At 34.2% G+C, this 22,367-nt stretch overlaps 1 protein-coding gene across 17 annotated transcripts in view; it reads left to right on the top strand.

The window, feature by feature from the left end:
- The window catches only part of LOC126852729 (venom dipeptidyl peptidase 4-like), a 313,446-nt gene that overhangs the window by 242,138 nt on the left and 48,941 nt on the right, over positions 1-22,367 (top strand). For all 17 annotated transcript variants that reach the window (XM_050597830.1, XM_050597828.1, XM_050597827.1 and 14 more), the window contains 2 exons: positions 9,952-10,004; positions 16,878-17,077. In XM_050597830.1, coding sequence (XP_050453787.1) covers positions 9,952-10,004; positions 16,878-17,077 — 253 coding nt within the window. The remainder of the gene's footprint in view (positions 1-9,951; positions 10,005-16,877; positions 17,078-22,367) is intronic.

The following is a 22,367-nucleotide window of genomic DNA, read 5'->3' as shown; positions in this document are numbered from 1 at the left end:
ATAAAGGATTTATATGATGTGGAATGGAGCGCAATCGGTGCATGTGCATCGCGCGCTTCTTGATTTACATTATGTGTCCGCGGTCGAAATTTCCAATGGGGGTCGCGTCAGATAATATAAGTACCCAGTGTGCCCGGCATCCATGCTCTCTCATGCATTTCCTTGCGCGGTGCAAACCGCAAGTAGTGCATTGGAATCAATTTTTAATGCGCCACTCTGAGGATATCGGGGGCGGCGGTCCACTCGCGCGGATTGGCCGTGTATTGAAACGGGACGCGATTTTTCTCGACGTGAGAAAAATAGTCGCGAGCGATTTATTGCTCTCTTGATATAAATAAGAAAACGGAGGATGGTATTTTTCGTTAATTCAGAGAGAACCGATACGTCTTGTACACGAACAATATTGTGGTTTCTAGATTAGAAAACGTGAGTAGATTTTAAAAAAGGCGAGATAAAAAAATTAACTACCAAGTCATCAAAAGATTTTTCTTAATTTCACATTTTAATTATTTTGAAATTTGAATAGGGAAAATAATTGATGTGTATCTAAAATATATTGATTCGTGCATAAAACATGTCGAAAACTTTTCAATTGTTTGTAAACGCACATGATAAATATGTTTGACCTATTTTTCGTTTCCAGCTTTGATCGGTTTAGAGCAGTAGTGTAATTAACGCACTGCGCTTATTAAACCGCCGGCATTCATTTATTTTTCGTCAAACTTTCCATTGAGCGCATCACGATGGAACTCGATAAGGAATGTAAAATATTTTGTTATATTTTTCATTTGGGATGCCGTTGCTTTTGCTGTGCATTTTAAAAAGTAGCATGAAAAATGTTAATATATAGCAATTTTCCTTAATTAAAATTTCGAATGAAAGGCTATGCTGAAGCGTGTTCTTTTCCGTGTTCTTTTTAAGCTGAATACAGATGTTTACAATGATAAAAGTGCAACGAAAAAGTGAACATAACAAGATATTTTTACTTTTACCAATTAATTACTCGAATAGCGTGGTCTCGCATGTAAATCTCGCGCAAAGATCTTAACTACTTTAATAACTGCGTACCAAACTGATTAAATGATAATCTCCGCTACGTTCCTCAAAAACGCCTTTCGCTTTGACGTACAAAACCGCGAATCGTTGCACGTTAAAACGTACATCGCCGTATAACAAACGCATATATGATACTTTCGTTAATTACATTTTTAAGTACACATTTTTGAATATTAATTTTTTTTTTTTAATTATTTTTCTCAACGTCAAAGTAAGTTTATTTATGATTTTACACTTATTTTTCACGCGATCGATAAAGATAGACGGAAAGAGTGTCGTAGATAATAATAAATAGAAAAATTGCTCCATATATTTATCATCAAGTACTCGCAACTGTTCAGAAACGTGCCAGTGCACTAATCTTAATCTGTGCAACGGAATCGAGACAAATGCTTTCGGTCCATATGTGCTGTTGACGCTCGTGGAAAAAAGTCGTTTTTTGCTCTCTCTTTTTTTTTAAAGCGCGCCAATAAAAACGAACATTGAAATTTTACTGCGCGGACGCATTCGATAAATATATGTATATAGCGTTGCCGCGAGTGAAACTTTGCAGTGGATAAAATCGATTCTGATCAGACTGTTGAGAGACCACGAGCTTCTCGTTCGCCTCTATTGTTCGATGCGCCTTCGTACGATCTCGGCATCGCACCTAAATCGACATTGCTCGAGAGTATAAGTACTCATCGGGCCGGGCAATCTAAATTCCGCATTCCTTTTGCGATGCGACGCGTCATTTAACGCATTAACGTAATGCCAGAACAAAGGAGAAGCGGGATAAACATCGGCGAGGCTATTAAGCGAGCTAAGAAGCGAGCAAACGTACCGTTAAGAAGACATTAACGATCTTTGGTCGAATGTTGCAATCTTTGTTCTGAAACTCGAAAGCTTGAGCCGAACAGCGAACACGTATTACTAGGGTGACTGTTCTTTGGAAAAACAAAAAATCTAGAATTCAAAAGGAATATTTTCATACTTGGAAAAATCAAGGAATTTTCATGGAATTTTATTGAGATTTGGAGAATTAAAAAAACAAATTTTTCTGGCAATTCTGCTCTCAAATTGTAAACGGTCGGCAAGCTGAGTGAATTACGTGTTTCAAATAAATTATAAATATACATCTATCTCTTTGTTTATATATTCAATGTTTCAACAAAATATTGAATATATAGCATATATATATATTTTTCATTGTAATTTTTAATAATAAAAAAATGCAAATTTTATGCAAGTGAAAAATACTCTGAAGAGGCTCTATATTTTTACTTGGCATGAGTGAAAAATATTAGAAAATCCATGCGATAAAAGAATTTATTTTAGAAAGTTGCACTAAAAAATCTTTAAAACATTCCCTTTATCTGGAATTTTGAAGAAAAATATCTGTCAGGGAATTTTCAGAAAACTTTTTTACAAGATTTGAGCAAACACTTTGTGTAACATATTCATAGATATATGCCGTAATTATTCCATCGACTATGCGCTTTATATAATCATGTTAAAGAACAAATTTTTTTAATGTTTTAATTACATTTTTACAATTTCTTTTAATTTATACAATAATATTAACGTGCGGAATACAGTAACTGAGAGAATCGCGAATTTAAGAAATTTAGGTCATACGAAATGGTTGAGACTTTTTCAATATATCATATGAAATATTTTAGATTTTAAACCGCGACAGTGTGCATCTGATGTTTAATTCGAAGCTTAATTGCACGCGTTATCTTCTCTAAAATATAAAACAACATCGTGAAGCGACTTTTATTCCTTAATGACCGCGCGTCGTTCTTCGCTCGTTAATTAATTAATTTGCACTGAAGCCCGCTTTCAGTTGACAAATTAATTATTCCATTTGTCGCGCATAATCCTAACTGCTTTAATCCTGGTTACGGTAAATGAATGGCGTGCAGAAAATCCGTGTTAATGATTCTTACTGCTCTTTCCGAGATTTGATCTCTTCAAACTGATTCGGATTAGTATGGAAATAACGGATTGAAAATCCCGGCGATTGTTTTAATAAGCCGAAGGAAAAACAAATATAGAAAATGTATTCTTCTTTTCGCACAAATTAATCGTCAAATTTTTCCGATGAAATTAAAATCTTGATTTGTTGTATTGTTGAGCTTATTTATCTTATTATATTGCTGAGCTTATTTTTTTTTCTGCGTTTTATGACAACAATTTTATATCTTAAGAAATAATTATATCTCGAAACTGTCTGAAAATTTTTCATACACATAACGGATTATATCGCGAATTGGGATCAATATTTAACTCGCTATCGTGTCGATGTTCAACGAAATCGTAAACCCTCGCCATCAATGATCTATCAATTATTACCGGTTCAATATAGACCGCGAAGGTCTGATTTCAAGCGGGACTGATCTGATTCAGTGCGTGACTGGCCTTAATACTCACGCTCGCTTCCTGAAACTGGCTACATTTTGTAGGAACAAGTTTGATTCCGCAGTCGATTCACATACCGGAGATACGGTGTGTGAGAGAGACCCCTCGGAATAAATCGCTCGTTTTCGGCATAAGGCGAATCACCGGGGCGAAAATCGAAACGTGACCCAGTATCGTGAAAGTGCTTCATCCGCTCCCCACGACGAATGGCTATTTGGCGAGAAACACGGCGAGTATAAATGTACGCGATCCGAGCTCTCATGCAGTGAAATTCAAATCTAAAATCATCTCGCGAAAATTTTTCATAATTTTTTCACGAAAATTCTTTTCTGCGATAAAATTACAGACCAGAAACTCTCTGCTGCTCTCTTTATTGTTGTTTACTATTTCTTATTATGATATAACGCGACTTGAGATGCTAATATATTTAACATTTAATTCTAATAACAAATTTATCAGTTTAGAGAGGAATCTTCAGAACTTTGTAATTACAGTAGTTTTTTTTTTTTTCAATTATCGATCAACATGTAAATTATTTCACAATGCTATGTTAACTTTATTCCCTTGCTCTCATTTTGATTTGCACTTTGGCTATGAAAAATTAAATTCTTATCACGAGAGAAAAAAAAATTCTAGTGCAACAAAAATGTCTGATTACAGAATTTTAGCTTTAAGCACTTTTTTAGAGCTAAGAGTTTGTATAATTTACGAGCTAATATACATAGGTATGATTCACAGAAATTTCACAGAAAGTTTCACGCGTAATATTTACTCTGAGGTAATCCAACCGCATGTATGTGTCCATCATCCGATGAAATTGCACGTTAAAAAAAAATAACTTAAGAAACGTTATGATGTGAAAAGTATATTCGGCGCATCATTAAAATTTAAATCTCACATCTCTCGTCATTTCACGCGCGTTTTAACCGTGCTTGTATATTTAAGCGATATAAAATCAAGAAAAGTTAACACGCGCGTTTTCATTCTTCTGGGAAATTAAATCGAGTGAATTATGCGCTAAGAATTAATTGCGGCGAAACCGTGCCGGGCATAAAATCGTATACACCGCTTTTTCCTACGAAAGTTTCTTAATTAGCATCTATCCGTTTAATTCGACCCTATACGTAGGGAGAAGCTTTTAGTTTTTAGCGACATTAGCGATTTGTACGGCTGACGGTCGACGGCCACTTGTATTGGAGCGCGGCCAGCTAACCGAAAACCAAATGGGTGGTTCGCCTCTGGGAAATTAAGTGCGCCGGCGGAAAAACGCGCGAAACCAACAACAGCAACCGCAGACTGCATTAAGCTCGGTCGCCGTCCAGATGCATTCGTGGGATGATTTTACGCCCGATATTTTTGCGCTCCCTACTATTGTTTATAGGCACCTTTTTCTGAGCACCCGTTATTGTAGTATCTCATCATTTTGGCAAATATAATCCGTTTGGTAAATAATCCGTCAAATATAGATATGAGTGCTTCGGAAAATTGGAGAGAAAGAGAAGAAAATATATCCTATAATTTTTTTCACCTTGTCTTGTTTTATTATTATGTATTATTATTATTATGTTTATTATTATAAATCACATACATTTTTGTCAATCATATAAATTTGTAAATTTATTCCGTCTAATTAATGGGATTAATGGAAATTGACTGACATAAGTATTGGAATAAAACGCTTAAATAATTATCTATCGATCGTAAAGTCTATTATATGAAATTGTATATAACGAAAAGGTGTAACAACTGTTATCAATAGCAAAAGGAAGGATTCGCTTATTCTACTGTATACATATATAATATCTACAATCAAAGTTGCTTAACTTTGACCATAAAACGGATCGTTTGTTACGTTCGAGGTAATACATAGGACATTATCGCCGATAATATATCACAGTGAGAGTGCAACTCCAAATCTTTAATTAATCAATTAATATTTCTATGTATAACATATTATTTATTGCTGATTAGAAAATTTCTAAATTAAAACATACGTAGATAAAAAGTAAACAATTCACGATGCATGAACCGCTTATTTGCTCAACGAACGAGATGTGGAGCTAAAAATGAAATGCAAACGAGGCTTCGCGATTGTTAGATTTTTTTCGCCTAAGAAGTTATATGTAAATTTTCTTTTTTTCGCGAAACGAAGATACGAGTGAAACTCTTCTTGCCCGGTTACGCGGAATATAACGCTTATGTGGAGATTACACGATCGTCTATCCACTCGCTCGTACGTGTTTGCACGCGCTTATTCCCGCAAACAATACGCCCCCTCTTCGCGCAGCTATTCTTGCCCATCCATGCTTAAACCGCGCGAATTGAAGCGAGGAAAACGCCGTGCACTTCCGGTAGAACGGAACGCGTGTCCCGCGGCGCTGCGGGAATTAATTCCGCGTTAGGAATTGTGTGCTCCTGCGCGCACGGGGATCCGAAAACTCCTGTGAAAACCCGGCCAAGAAACATTAAATCCTGCTTTAGACTCTTTTCCGCCTCGTATTACCGCCGGCGTCGTACAATGTCGAGGCGCTCTCAATTTTGTATAATGACTTGTGTCAACCATTGACCGCTGAAAATGAAGTAATCGAATTAACGAATATCTTTCATCTTCCTATTCCACTCGAGTAGCGAAATTCATAGACTTTTATTTATTCTCATAAATTGTTGTTGTTTACCGCTTGGGAAACATTTTATTGACACTATCATTTCATTTCTGGATATGAAGTTATTAGTTCATCCGTTTCGATTGAAGAATTTATCAGTTCAAGAATTAAAGCTAGTCAATTAATAAAATAATAAATAATAATCGAGAAATTTAAATAGAAATTTATAAATTCGACTAAAAAATGAATTATTATAGAACTCTCTAAACTTGATTCTTTTAGAATATTATAATAAAATTAATATATAAAAAATATATTTAATATTACAAATATCTCTCTAATTCATTTAATAATTAAATATCTCAATGTAAATATCTAATATTTGAAATATTCCATTCTATTTTTAATCTCCGGTATTACATAATGGATTGAAGTTTTTGAAAAAATTGTTGAAAGAATATTTGAAAAATATTCAATCACTTCGTTATCATTTTAATCGTATCAAAACAAAAGACCGTGGCTTGTCATTTTTCGATTCACATAACGTGAGCCTTGATTAATCCCTAACACGATTTTCATTTCGGGATCCATTTTTCATTTTCCTCCCGCATGGTTTAAATTCGCGACGAAATATGAATACGATGCGTGATAAAAAATACTGACGCAGCATACAATGATTCTGCGGTGTGGTGGAATATGACGCAGATAACACGGGAAGAGTTCATGTAGACGTGAAATCTTTCGGAAACTATATTCCCGGCGTTACGATAAACTTTACGACACGATCGTAATGCTTGTTGAACGGAATCTTGAAATTTCAGTCACATTTTGCTGTAATATTTTTCGGATGTATAAGCGTTTTTGTATGAGAAATATATAATTTTTTTTTTTAATTTTATATATATATATATATATAGACTTTTTTGCCCGCAATAGCTCATTCGTCGGTTTGACGAATTCTCGGGGGAGGGACAATTTAAAGAAGGAATGATTCTTTATTCGATCCTAATCTTTACGAGGGATAGCAACAAGTTGGTAGTAAATTTCAGGCAAATTCCAATTCGTCGTCACTTTCTAAATCCGCTCAAAATTTTTAAATTTATTTCGAGTTCTCTCTCAAAATTGATCGCTCAATTTTGTTAAATGTAGATTTTCTAATTACGAATCTTGTTACAAAGTTAAATGAACTTGGCTTGAATTATGCGCACATGATTCCATTTATATCTTATTATACATTATTATTTCGTTTATAATGTTTATTTTAATTTTAATTTAGGTAATTTATAACCTAATTATAATTACATGTATAAGAAAAATTACTCAGATTAAAACGAAAATAATTTATAAATAAAATCTCTACAAGAAAGATTTTAAAAGTTCACAGAAATTACACGTGACGTTGAAGCATTGACTCGGGATGTATCCATAAATACAACTCGCCGCCGGATGATGCCGTAATTACGTACTAGGGTGTTGCATATTGCACACGACGAAAGAAAAAGTACGTGTCCGTACTCTTAGGAAGACTGGAACACCGAAAGGGTTAATGGAGGGCAGTGTACCTCGGGCACAGAAGTTGGGGTTGAAGGCGGGAATAATGCGATGAAAACGAGCCCGCGCCCGATAGCGAACGCAGCCGCAACACGTGAAAATGGCGTTGCTCGACCTTATCAGGCGGCCCATGATTTATAGATCTGTCTCGAAAGAGAGTTAATGGAGGCAAAATAGCGCCGCGGCGCACACCATGAGTCCTTCCGTATCGCGCTGTCGATGGTTCGTTCGACGGCCGGTACTCTCTCTCTCTCTCTCTCTCTCACTATCGGATCTCCCCGCTTCCGAAATGTTCCCGTGGGAATGGCTGGACCGTTCCCAGCCGCAAGCGGCACATTTGCTATATCTATATCTACCTACCTACCTGTGCCAATTAACACACCGATGGTTCCTCTAATCATTGCGTATATATTATTTATGAAGCGATTGTTGTTTATCAGTTTCCTTGATCATCTAAGCGCAAATGTTTATATATTTGAAAATAAATAGAAAAAAATTAAATCATATATATTTATTAAAATAAAACATTGCATTTTTTCTAAAAATTCTTTTATTTTAATTATATAAAATCTTTGTAATTACATATGATATATTTAATAATTATAGTTGCAAAATTTTTTCTTTATTATTTAATACGTGATGATTGTTTAAATAGATATGATTAGGTTGAATTATCGAGAAAGACGAGAAGAATATTTTTGCATATTTCTCGGAAAGTTCGCGTATAATTCAGCACTAAAAAGTTGACTGTTGATAATTAATATTTTAGATTGAAAGACTTGTCTTCAGAATATCTAAGGACTCGCGATTCACCGCGGAAAGTTTGATCATTAAACTTCTAAACGTGTTTTACATCGTCGCCGATAAATTCGCACGTGCGTTTATGTTGCAACATGTTTGCTGTTTAAACTTTGGACACACGTTTATTGCTTCTAGCCGCTTATCGCTTTTATTACTATGATTATTATTAGTGCACAAGGGAGGAAAGCTGTAAGGTACATGAGATACGCTCGGATTAAACGACTTTCTAAGAATCCAATCATCCCTCGCGAGTGTACATTGTTTCGAAGTTTATGGATTTGATATCTAGTGGAACATTATTCGATAAAAGTTCACAATTGGTATTTACTAGGACTTTTAGTTTACGCTCTAATCGGATTTGAATTCATCGATTCGATCTCAATAAAATATCTGGAAATTATATATAATCTAGAATTTAAACATATATATTATAGTATTAAAAAAATCAGTAAATTTTATATTAAAAATTTATATTATTTTTATGTGCACACACACACACACACACACACACACACACACACACACACACACACACACACACACACACAAATTGCGTTAATTATTTAAAATTTAATCTGAAATAGATATCAATTTTTTTATTTTTATAAAATTGCTCTATAATTGCTCTTTATTAGTGGAGTGTCATCATTTATCTCTCTCTAGTCTAATAGAGCCACTTTGCCGCGTGTTAATCATCGCACGACAAGCTGGCTTATTACTTTCATCTTATATGCTAATCTCATCTGTGTGTACGCGTGCGAAACAGCACGAGCGGGGCTTGCGACGTACGGTATTTTTATCAGTGCCAACTTTATTATATTTTTGCGCTCTATCCGTGCCACGAATGACGCGAGTAACGCGAGTGAGAGGTTTTTATAGCTAGTAACACACGGTGGAGTTGGAAACTGTCGGGGTAACCTACGGCAAAATAGGTAACGAAATGGAATCCGTGCATGGGATGGCATGTTATCGTATTTTACGTTACCCCTCGATATCCTCGGTCACACTCAGATGGTTTGCACGGAAGCGAATCTTTTTAACGCTACAGACTTCGAAGCAGAAACTTCCATCATCCCTTGAATGCCATTGCTCTCGCAGCATTTGATCGATTTTTCAATGTCGGAAGTATATTGTGAGTTTATCGGAAGTATACAACGTATTCTTAAAGTCGATCATAGGGGCAATGCATGAAAAAAATGATCCGAGAGTTCCTTTTTACAAAAGATATTACGAAAACCCGCAAAAGTTCAATATAAAAGGATAGCTTCCTATAAGAACAAGTTGAAAGGCAGGAAGGAAATGTAGAAGTATACTTAATTTATTTCAAAAGGTATTTGAAATAAAGGTATTTAAATTTGGAAGAGATAAAAAGAACTGAATTCTGCAAGAGATAACTTTACATCTTCACTTACGATATTTCACGTGCACATTTTTTTTTTTTTTTTTTCCAAAAGAAAGTCTCTAAAATTTCATATATGTTTGATCATATCTTGACAAATTTACTAACGTGTCTCTCTCTCCTCTCTCTCTGTTTCAGCTGTATCGTCATACGTATCTGGCCCATTACAGGATCGTGAATCTGGAGACACTGTAAGTAAACGAGCGGCGTGTCTCGGCCGCGTTTTGCGACAATCATATCTCAAATTTATTCCGTGATCAAGTTCAGATTTGCATTTTAATCTCGGCCCCCCCGTCGTAAGCCGAGCCGGGAGGACGAGGGGGAAGGGGCGAGTGGGGAGGGGGAAGGCAGGAGAGGTAGGAGGGAAGTTGGAAAAGCTGGGGGCGTGCAAATTACAAACTGTGCACGAATTTAATCCCGACTCGTCTTACCGTCACCGCTTTACCTTATACATTACCCGCTCTGCCCGTTCCGCGTCTGAGAAACTTTCCTTCGCGGATTTCATCATTAACTCAGCATTTAGGAGCGGTTATATCACGATTATCGCCATTCCCCGACCGCCGCAATCTCCCGCTCCCCTTCCCCCGAGGAAGAAGTCCTCCCTTCCCCTTTGACGAAAAAATAAATTAAAGCTATATCTTTTAAGGCCTGAACTTATTCGCACGGTTGCGACGTTTGCTGGTCTTGCAAAGGCAACACAAATTTTTCACCCCCTTTTTTTTTAACGAGATAGTCTGCACTCTCGAGAGAGAGTTAATTTTTTGAATCACACTTTTTCTCAGACTCGACTTGATTAGAGAGATTTGAGACTGAGATTATTTTATATTTTCTCGCTTGTATGTTAGAGGGAGAGATTTTGGAATTTAATAAACTTCGATTAGTTTTGTTGAATTGTCAATATAATTTGAATTTTTAATATTAATTAAAGTTGTTAGAGAATCAATTTCGTCAATCTATCATGCTTCTATTAAATTTATTTGTTTATTTCATCACGTTATTTGCACATTTGCTTATTTCAATCATATTTGTCAATATGATTGTTATATATGCATACTAAATATTATTGTTTCCTCGTGTCATTTATTTATAGAAAATTATACATTTATTCCTGTAAATTCTATATTTATTATATAAAAAAATACATAAGTTTATATATAAATCTTTTCTAGATATGAGATCTATAATCATTATCATAATTGAAAATTTAAATTAATTGCGATACATGAAGGTTATTTTTTTTTACCGACAATAGTTACGGAATTAATATAATATTTTCATAGGACAATCCAGACCGCTTCCTCTCTCTCTCTCTCTCTCTCTCTCTCTCTCTCTCTCTCTCTCATATATTAGTCAAACTTCGCCTGAAATTTAAATCATCCGAGGAACTAGGCCACCTGTGAAACTCGCGAAATTTCAAAGATCAATTTCTCACGATCGCGAGTCGTTCGCACTCCTCTGAAGGATTCGAAGTTCATTCACGTGAAACCACGACGCTAAACATCCTAGTTCTAAAGCCAAGGCTGCGGGGTAATTCTTCCTCAAGATTTCGCCGTTATGTGCGAATGCCCGCAGCTTCCACGGCAGGTGAATCTCTCCTCCCCGGGTTTTACCATCGCGCTTGAGATCATCGCCCTCAAATAGTCATGCAGATCAAATCACGTTTGCGGAAGACGCAAAGGTCGCTCGTCATCTTTGTACAGTCGCGTCGTTTCGAGATTTAACCGCATGACATGTAACAAGCGTACACGTACATATATACATAACTCGCTATCGAGTTTGAGTTACATCGCTGGTTTTCGGAGGGAGTCAAATTTCTAAAGAGCGCGAACGAAATAGTCTTGAGGGAGTACGGAGTATTTCGAGAACTTGTATTTTGAACATAGAATTTCAGCTTTGAGCTTCTGATTATTTTAGGCAAGAAAGTACAGACATAGCTTGCGGAGTCTTTGAATGATTAATCTTACAAAAGATGCAAAGCTAATTAAAAATAATGTAAGATAGAAATACATATGATGCTTGTACAGAACGATACAAATATGACTTAAAATAATAATTAATATTATGTTTTATTTATCTTATTTAATAATTATTTTATAATCTTTAAATATAAAAAATATACGGAGAGAGAAAAGTGGTGCTTCGATCAAAGAAAATGTTAAATCGCGCCTTTTACGATGAATTTTACAGATAAATAAAATCTATTGTACGACCACTGCATTGCGGCGACTCGTCCGTTTTCCGACGATAGTTTTGCGCGGCAATGAAAAGACAAACGCGTATTCTTAGAAAAATGAGAAGTATGCTCGCCTTTGATACACGGATATATCGCGCGCAATAGTCAACGTCATAATCTTACGTTATTCGTTGTTTCATATATTATGCTTTGCGTTTATTTTTTGACGTGAAAAAGCGATTTTCCCTTGCAAGGAATGCCACGCAGATGAAAGACATTTTTCGAGATATACATATAACGCGCCAGAAATAAATTCCTAAATTTATGCTCATTTACATTTATATGCTGTTCATATCCGCTTTTATTCGATACGGAAAAGTATGCAAACTCGTGCCAAAACATCATTTTCTACTTAGATAAAACGCTATCATTTCCGCGATTATAATATTGCATTTACGTCGTGTCGTATGTAGCGCTGCATGTATATTTCGAATTCCATAGTTTCGTCGAATAAAACGATTAAAATTTACATACAGAACGATCCATATTTCCATCGCTAATATATTTCGACGACGAAAGTTGAACTAAATACATATCGATACAGAAGATGTGTGTTACCGTTCAGATTTTATTATTTAAATTAACATTTAATAAACCAGTTAATTATTTAATTTTAATAATTTGATTAAATTTTAATTCCACACTTTTTCCCTCTTTCTTTCCTCTTAATGTCCACAAACGTCAATATATTTTCCTAGTTGCTGAAAGTTTCTCGAAAATTATATCGAAGTACATTGTAAATGTTACTACAACATCGCGAGGATGCAGTAGATCAAGTCTCATTTCGAATTATCCCCAAAATCAGAGCGGGTCTATCCGCGAACGTTTTCTTGTAAATTTCGCCATTGCCGCAATAGTTTGTTCACGCGTGGCGGCAATCACAGGGGCGGCAAAACAGTTGAGGGGAGGAGGGGGAAGGGGTCAGTAAATCCGCCATCGTTTTTGGCTTTATCGGTGTCGCGATAAAAGCCGGGACGACGATATACACACCGGCATGTGTGCGCGTGTATTTTGGGGTAGATGCGAGAACGGGGAACGAGAGCGCGTGATGGATACAGAAAGAGAGAGAGTAAATAAGCCGTGAGTTTCTGCTCGCTATATATTCCGCGCTAGGCGAGGCCAGGCCAGGCCATAGCCCTGTCCTGGGCTATAAACCCAGGGTTTGTACGCCGCATGAATACCGGCGTCTTTATTTATGGCTTTTCGGGAAGAAGTTTGCCGCGGGACGACGAACGTTATCCAGCCGACGACACGACGGCAGTCAAGTCGCGCGTACGCTTTTCATCGATTTTCCACGGCCGGCTGGCGCGAATGAAACGCCAGTGGATTATGGGGGAGGCGAAGGAGGAAGGGGGGGGAGGGTCATTGCGCGAATCCAGCCGGAAAAAGCCCGTTTTTCTATCCGACAGCAAGGTAGGAGCAATTGAACGGATCAGTGCAACAGTATGATTCATTTTCTTTTTTTAAGAACCCGAAAACATTTATCTTAATTTTGGAGCAGCATATTAAAGTTCGCGTATATGGATTATATATGAGCTATATATATATATATATATATATATATATATATATATATATATATATGATATTTATTTTTTTTTGTTTATATATATATGTTTTTATATATATGTTTTTATATATATATATTTTTTTATATATATGAGCCCTAGCATTTAATAAATACGAGATTCTTCCTATCATGTTTTTCAGGTGTCACAAAATGCTGAGGTTTGAGAATATTTAATTTATATTAATTTCTTCAAGTATTCTTAAAAAAGTGAATTGAGTCAGTATTGTGCGTATTAAAAATTTTAGAATATTTTTATGTATTTAAGGAGTACTTTATGTCACTTTTTATCTTTATAAGATTTTTATTAATTTAAAATTTAATATGAAATAATTTTCTCGACAAAAAAATTAAAAGCTGTATAGCTATTTAAAATTAAATGTCAGAAAGAGATGAAACAAAATAAGGTTACATAATAATAAACGTTTGTTTATTTCATCTAAATGTCTAGAAGCTTTCAATTTTAAAATGTTATCCGCGAATAATTTTCGATTTTATTGTCTGTAGAAAAGAGGCTTTCTCTCTCTTTCTTTCTTTCTTTCGCATCTCTTCTCTTTGAAATGTATACATAAGCGCATCTATATGCACATGTATTTAGAGAACATATTTGAAAACATGCGCTTTTGTGGGGCATAAAACAAATATTATGCGACATAAAATGAAAGTTTTATTTTTACAATGTTCGAAACTCTTTCACCGATGTTGATTGGAGTTTCTATCGAAACAAGGTTTCATAAAAAGCATGAAATATAATAAAAATATAAAATATTTTTTTGCAGAAATGTTTATTTAAACTTTAAATTATCGAAGAGATTTATAAAGAATTTAATAAAAAGGACCAAGCTTTTTTTTTTATTCAATCACTCGGGCAAAAATATATAAAACATTTCGATTTTACAACAATCGAGAAATTACGACATAATTATAAGAAAACATTTTTATATTTTATCGAGAGATTGTTTTTCCGCGAAATTATTTTACTGATCTATTAGCCTCATGAGGTTCAGTAATTTCAATAGTTGAGTCATCGATTTATTCGTTTTTTTGCTCGATAATGTTATCTGCCAACAGTTCTTACGTGGAAATGGACGCTGATAGCTTTCCGCTTTACGGAAATGGATGCTACGATAGTTGGCAATTTGCCGTATCTAAAGAAAGAGAGAGGATCTGATCGAGACTTCAAAACTTTTATTCCAAATGAATTAAACTTTTACTCTAAATAATAGTGAAAGAAAATAGCGCTCACGAGCGTGTAAAAATGACACTTTTTGCACACGTATACAACTGTCACACTTTTTGCAGAGCGTCTTACAATTAGATAAGCCGAAGTAATTATTCCATACAGAATATAATGCCTGACATAAAAATTTATAGATTCTTAAATATAATTATATAAATTATATAATAATTTATATAATTATATTTAAGAATCGTATCCAAGATTTAAGATAATATCTTGTGATTTAAACGAAATTTAGTGCGATGCATAGTATAAATTATATTCATACTATTATAAATATTTTAATTTAAATTTAGAAAAATAAAATTATTTGACAGATATAAAACTATGTAAAAATAATGATCGATCAAAACTATAATGAAATTCACAGCTGTAACGTTTGAGTAAACAGCGGCTTCAATGTTTTTCGTCCATTGTCGGGATCTACGATAATATTTTTATCAGGTACGAAGGCAAAAATCAACTTTCCTTAATCGGCTTTTCTCAAGCTCTTTGTACACAGTTTCTACCCAATCGCGAACAAGCGTCAGTCTTGATAGAAATTGCCCGATTAAGTTTACTCACTCGGCTTTCGAAAATTGTAAAAATATAGGTATTGAAAATGAAGGTATAGAGATTATCTCTTTTAAATATATTTTATTCATTTCGAATGTATATGTACGAAAGTTTTGAAAAAAAAAAAAAAAAAAAAATTATAATTATATTATTTATATTATAATAGAAATTTATTAATATTATATGAATAATTAATACACGCATTAACATAAGAGATAATTTAATTAATTTTCCCAGCGATAATTCCACAATAGTTTTTGTCGTATTGAAAGCATCAATATAACGCGATTGTCTAAATGTACTTGTTAACCAGATCGTGGGAACAAGCCATACATCGATTCCAAGATTAATTACATTTCTGTATTATAGTCGCAATTATTCCCAGAATAATTACTTATTGGCCGTTTTATTTGATCATTCCCCGACCGGTAATAATCCCTCGCCATTGTTTAAGCTCCGAACCTTTGATGAAGAATTTGCGGCCTGTATATTACGTTTCGCTGGTCACGAAACCAGCAGGAACAATACGGAGTTGTAGTTATGCGCGACTACATCTCTTGGTTGTCCGGTAGTTTCGAACTAGGACCGTGTCTAAAATCATACCGAGAGAGTTACGGTATTGTTCAACCGGGACACAGTGACGTCATTGTTGGTTTGCGGCGATCGGTCACGAACGTTAAACAATAACAAGATGGACGTATTCCGATGCACCGATATCTTCCCTTCCCCTCCTCTTTGTCCGTTTCGATTTCACATCTAATCCCAATAGTCCCATTTGTAATGATTAATCGGATGTAAATCAATAGATAAAATAAATCAATCGATTAAGATCAATAGATCATGCCAGATGAGCTTAGAAAAAAATGTAATTAGTTCCAAGATAATTGCAGGCCTCTCACGTTTTCGCGTTTTACGGTTTCTCTTTGTAATTCGTATATCATTTTTCCGAGAAAGATATGTCACAGCGGTATACATTAGCGAAATCAAGAGATATAAAATAAATGAAAAGTTTATTTCGCGTCTTACTTGGCTCCTTGGTATTATTTCATAATTTCTCCTTCCTTGAATTAAAAATACTAATGTACTATCGCTATCTTCGTATCTTTCTTTTATTTGCTTAACTTTTGTCGCTAAAATAATAAAACAGACATATTTATGCAGAGTCGTAATGTTTTCGCTATAACCATCCATCTTTGAGAGCGCATCCTTCGGGAAAGAAAGAGAGAGAGAGAGAGAGAGAGAGAGAGATGCTAACTGATGAACTTTTTATTTGCTGCGGGAAACGCGAAATGCGAAACACGCGAAAAAACGGGAGGAGCGCGATGGTGGCTTTTTCCGTCAAAACACGAGTAGTAAATCGCCGAAAAACGCGGGCACCCCCCCCAAAAAAAAAAAAAAAAAAACGTAATGAGTGAGAAGCAATTATTTTCACCGTACTTAATCGAAGTGCGTTATAATTATGTTTGCAGGACGGAGACAATACTGGCGGCGAACGAATCTACGCCGTTGCAGCTCGCTACCTGGGGGCCACGTGGCAACGCCCTGATCTACGTTCATCAGAATAATATCTACTATAGACCGGAGGCAGAAGTGGCCAATGATTATCAGATAACAAACACGGGAGTGTTTGGGACTATTTATAACGGAGTACCAGATTGGGTGTACGAGGGTGAGTTTTTATCTAATAGAGAGTGTGAGAAAAGTATATTTTATATATATTTATTTATAAATATATATTAATTGAAATTAAGTTTATTGAAATTATTTAACAAATATTTCGTGTCATAAAAATTAAAAAATTAGAATAAATCAATAAATTTGTAAATAATATAATTTTAATAAATCTAAAAGAAAAGAATAAGTATCCTATGTTCAGCCAAAAAATTAATATAGATCTCGCTCTTAAATATTCAATATTAAAATCAGAAACTAATACAGATTCCTCCTCAATAAAATCCATAGATTCAATTTAATTCAAAACGTTAAAATTCTAATAAAATATATTAAAAATAAAGAATATAAAATTATATTATATATCGTATATATAATCGAAAGAAAATCTGTAAATGAATATCCTTTTCTTAAAATTAAAATAATTAAAATAAATCTCATAGAATAATATTTGAAAAAGAATTTCTTTTCAATAGCAACGAATCTCTTCAATAGCACACGCGGCTATCGTAATTTTATTGTCAAAGGATTTGAAGTTTTTTTTTTTTTTTTAGTTTAAAAATAAAAGAGCGCGCTAATAATCCAATAAAAAAGACGACAAGATTAAACTAGGTTAAAGTTTGATCCTCTTTTACCTTTCGTAAAAATTTCGTGGAAAGTCGATATATCGTAATCCGCTGTTTGTGTAGCTGAAACTGGGAACTATCTCGATTTATCGGACCTATACTAACGGTTCAACGAATCGCACAATATTTGTTATTTGTCCCTTTGAGGAATTTGTTTTTATAAAAATGTACATCTCTCTCTCTCTCTCTCTCTTTCCTCCATCCAAAAATATTTTATTTATTTTATATAAGGAAACATCCAATTAAAAAGAGAAGAGCGAAGCAAAAAAAAAAAATACAGGAAAATTTGCGTGAAATTAGCGGAAAAAGCTTTTGATGCTGCTCTTTTCTCGTAGTGTAATAAAAAATTAATGCTTAGATAATATATCCCAGCAAATGATGATTAAAATGTATTTACCGTAGAATATATTTTATAACATTCTTATAACTTTATCTCTCATAAAATTTTTATTGAAATTATTTATTCAAAATTAAATTTTCAAAATATTAAGAGATTCGTAAACATCGCATTCGCGAACTTCCGCTTTGCGCGAGACAACGAGACGAATGCATCGTAAAAGAGACACATTCGGCATACGATAATCATGGAGCCGATGCTCCAGAAGGCTTATTGGCTTTTGCATTTTCTCGAGCCCCTTCATCAGCCATTCCCTTTTTGCACTCTTAGCTTGTCCCTTTTTTTGGATGCCACATCTCGTTTTAGCACGCGCGGCGGTAGCGGGGCGAGGCTCAACGGATGAGACGCATAAAAATTCATCAATCAAGAAGGAGCAAGTCCGCGAACAACGTGAGAGGAAACACCCCTGACGGGTTACGGTCACTTCCACTAGATTTAGTTCCTATATCCTGAGTGACGTTCATCACCATGAATATCGTATGTCGTGGTGGCAATAGTAAAGTTGCGCATCGATTTCACGCGTAAAAGCATTTCGTGCAGAGAAACGAGAGTAGAAGAAAACATGAAACGGCTTATCCAGATTTCGATTTCGTAGCAAAATATTTTATTTTAAAAATTCATTTGATATTTTTACAACTATATATATTATTTATACAATATTTTTGCATTCACATTCACACACAAGAGAATTCATAACTTTTGAATATTAAAATAATGTATTATTTTTTCTTAAATAATTAATAATTTTAATAAAAAAATAATTATTAATTTTGATAAATGATAATTAATAACTTAACAATAATAATAATTTATTAAACATTTATTACGTTTTATAGTTAAAGAATTTTATAGAATTACATAAATTATGAAGTCATACACCGTGATAAAAGAACAAATTAGTTTTGATATCGAATGCCGCCAACAATCAGCGACGGTGATATCGGAGATTATTGCTCACGCGATTGTTGTATCGGCGTTTTCTTTTTTCGACGAATCTGCGTAGAAATACCCGCGGCTATGAAAAAACGCGCTTAGTATCATGGAGGACAAGTGGATCAACGGGATCGCGCGTCCATATTTAAAGGGATAAACGCGGCAAATTGTCCGGATTCATAACGTCCGTGCTATTGGCAGCTGGATCGGAGCAGCTGCCGCTGTTGAAAGCCAACGGAAAAAGCGGGGGCATAATTTAAAATGCAGAATCACGCCGCGCTTTTATATTGTATACCCCGAACGATTGCTTCGGCAAGGCCAACAGTTTTGCCGGTTGACCGATGCGAAAGATCCATATCTCGTCGTATTTATTCGCGCATTTTCGCGGACACAAACACTGCGTTCAGTTTTGTCAATCGTTGTTTAATCTGTGAATTAGTTACATTACATATCGGGAAGACAAGAAATTTTCTCTACTTTCTGTGATGGTTTCATATTTTTAGTATATATATATTTTTTTATAAAAATATAAAAGATATAAATATATTCAAATTTCATAAATATCACAATTGAATAGAACTGCAACACGTAAAAGAATAATTTGTAAAAAATACGAATTGAACAATTACATGGCTATTTGTGAGAGAGACTATTATTACAGTATCATAATAGAGTTACGGATTTGCGGTCCTCTCGCTCTTGTAATCTTTCGATCGGTCAACGACCATGCCAAATAATTAAATCGGGCCGCCATCACTCTATGATTGATCTCTCCAAACGGGTAAATGATAGAAATTGTTTACGCATCTCTGTTGTTGATTTATCGCGAAAGTTACGAGTGAATCGCGTCGTTTGGTCCAGCACGCGATGCGACGCGTTTTGTTTTCGCTGCCGGAAATGGTGTTGCAAATGTGAGAGATTGAGGTGGATTCTACAGGGAACTGATAACTTCGTGATATATCTATACGCAGATACGATATCAAGGGAACCAAAACAACGCTGTGGTCGTTGATTTTCAGGATAGGACGGGAATTCCGCGACTGCCACAAACGTCGGTCAATAATGAGGATGCGGCAACAGCGTTTAAAATTGTGTATTTTAAAAAACGTATTTTTTAAAAACACGAAAATGAGGATATGTGTGTGTGTCGAATGAGAATATATGTAATGTGTAAATTTTAATGAACGTAGTCAACGCGACGTTATTTGAGATTCTCAGAAAATACTGCTCGCTTTAGAAAATAATGCATATTTTAATAATGCATATTAATAACTGTGATATAATTCATTAATTAATAATTTTAGTAATCTTTATATATATATATATATTAAACTGTCATTTTTCCATTAAAAACAAGTAAAATGATATCTAATAATTAAACAAAAGACTTATCAAAACTAAGTAATTAATAATTAATTAATTGTACAATAAATAAAATAATATTCACATTAAGTGATTTTATTATTTAAAACAATATATGTCATCGGTTAATTGAAATTATTCATTGAGATGCAATATTTTTTAACGCGTTTATTTTTGACATGTTTTTTGTTTGTAAAAAAGAAATCAAAGAGAAAAAATATACCTAAAATGGAAATCGTTAGAAAATTCATACTTATGGTCGTTACATTCGTATAATAACGCGAGCAGTTTAGCTTTACACATTTTCTTCTTTCCTTTAACATATAACTATATACATATTTTATGCATTCACAAAGGGATATTCGAATTGCATCAGGAAAAACCTTAAACCGAAAATTTCCCTCAAACCGAAAATTTTACTATTCACAAATTTGACTGCATAGTTGGTGCTCGTTTCGTCGAGTCGTGAAAAAGCGCAATGAATAGTTGGCCGATGTCCAAATTCTTTTCTTTTTTTATCCTTCTTATTTTATTTTATACTACAGGCCAGAAAAAAAAAAAAAACAGGATGTAACTTCTAGTTTTATAAAGTTTTTGGTATTTATATTTCCTTCGAAAGTTATGTATAATTTACATTTTTATGTGAGAGACGATATTTCATTTATTCACATTTTTATAAAATGTGTCAAATGTTCATGACACGTATAAATATGATATTTTATGAAAATTATATGATAACATTAATAATTAATAATAAATAAATATTATTGATTAAATTATAAAGATATTTTCTATTACAGTATAGTATATTATAAGAAACTAATGAGAACTTTTTATATTATTTTTTATATTGAATTGTATAAAGAATGCAATTTTTTTTATATAAAAAAATGGAGACATACTTTGCGGTAAAGAAATTTTCCTCACTTTACAAAGGATGTTGACGTATCCATCTTTCAACCATAATTGAATAATTATATTTAATATGGTTAATCCGCGAGTGTCAATGGCAGCACGATGGTGTTTAAATATTTCGCCGATATTTCCGGATATTTGTGGATGTCGCGTACTAATGGAAATGCTATCAGACGTCCATGTTTGTGAATGCCGTTTGAATACACAACGTACGTGGTCGTAGCGCGAGCTAATGACAAACTGCCGACTACGTTATCGGTCGTTAAATCCATTACGAATAGCGATGATTAATCAATACGATGATGACAATTAATCGGTCAGTCATCCGCACGTGGCGTATATTAAAAGAAACAAACAGAGGATTTTGATTTGAATAAATGATTGATTTGAAGGAATGTGAACTGCGTCAGAAAAATATATACCGTGAATATTTTCTATGAATTAAATAATATAAAAAATAATTAAAGTAAATTAAATTAATAAGAATTATTATTAAATAAATTAAAATTAAATTAAACAGAGAAAATCTCTCTAAGCTTTTTATAAAAAAGGGCAGTCCAGAAAACATTTTAAAAAGAACTGACTTTATAAAAGGTCAACATACATATAATCGTTCATCGAAAAAATTCGCAGTTATTACGTCACGAGAAATCGATTTGCAATAACCGCAGGCGATGCGAAAAACCTTTCATTTCGCGTATGGTGCAGGCTCGCGATTTTACACAGTCGAACAGTCACGAAAGAGTCGTCAAAAAGTGTCAAACCACTATTCTACAAGCATGCCAAGAATGGACTTTTCAGCAGTCTATATTTTGTTCAGCTGAGGGTTTCGCTGATGACATTTGTACGTATATCTAGTGTCTATTGTAGCTTTGAGATTTTCGTATCCAGTGTTTGCTCTATAGACTGATTTATGTGCGTTGAAAATTTTTATTCGACGCGACAAAGAGAAATTACCGATGCATCGCAATGAATAGATGTGGTATCGGTGTCTTTTAATACTAATCATTATTTTAATAATGAAACAATGTAATTAGCTTTTAAATAATAACATT

Source organism: Cataglyphis hispanica, chromosome 11 (genome assembly GCF_021464435.1).
Source record: "Cataglyphis hispanica isolate Lineage 1 chromosome 11, ULB_Chis1_1.0, whole genome shotgun sequence".
NCBI classification, from domain to species: domain Eukaryota; kingdom Metazoa; phylum Arthropoda; class Insecta; order Hymenoptera; family Formicidae; genus Cataglyphis; species Cataglyphis hispanica.
Note: the sequence above shows the minus strand (reverse complement) of the source record. Positions and strands in the feature narration are given on the sequence as shown.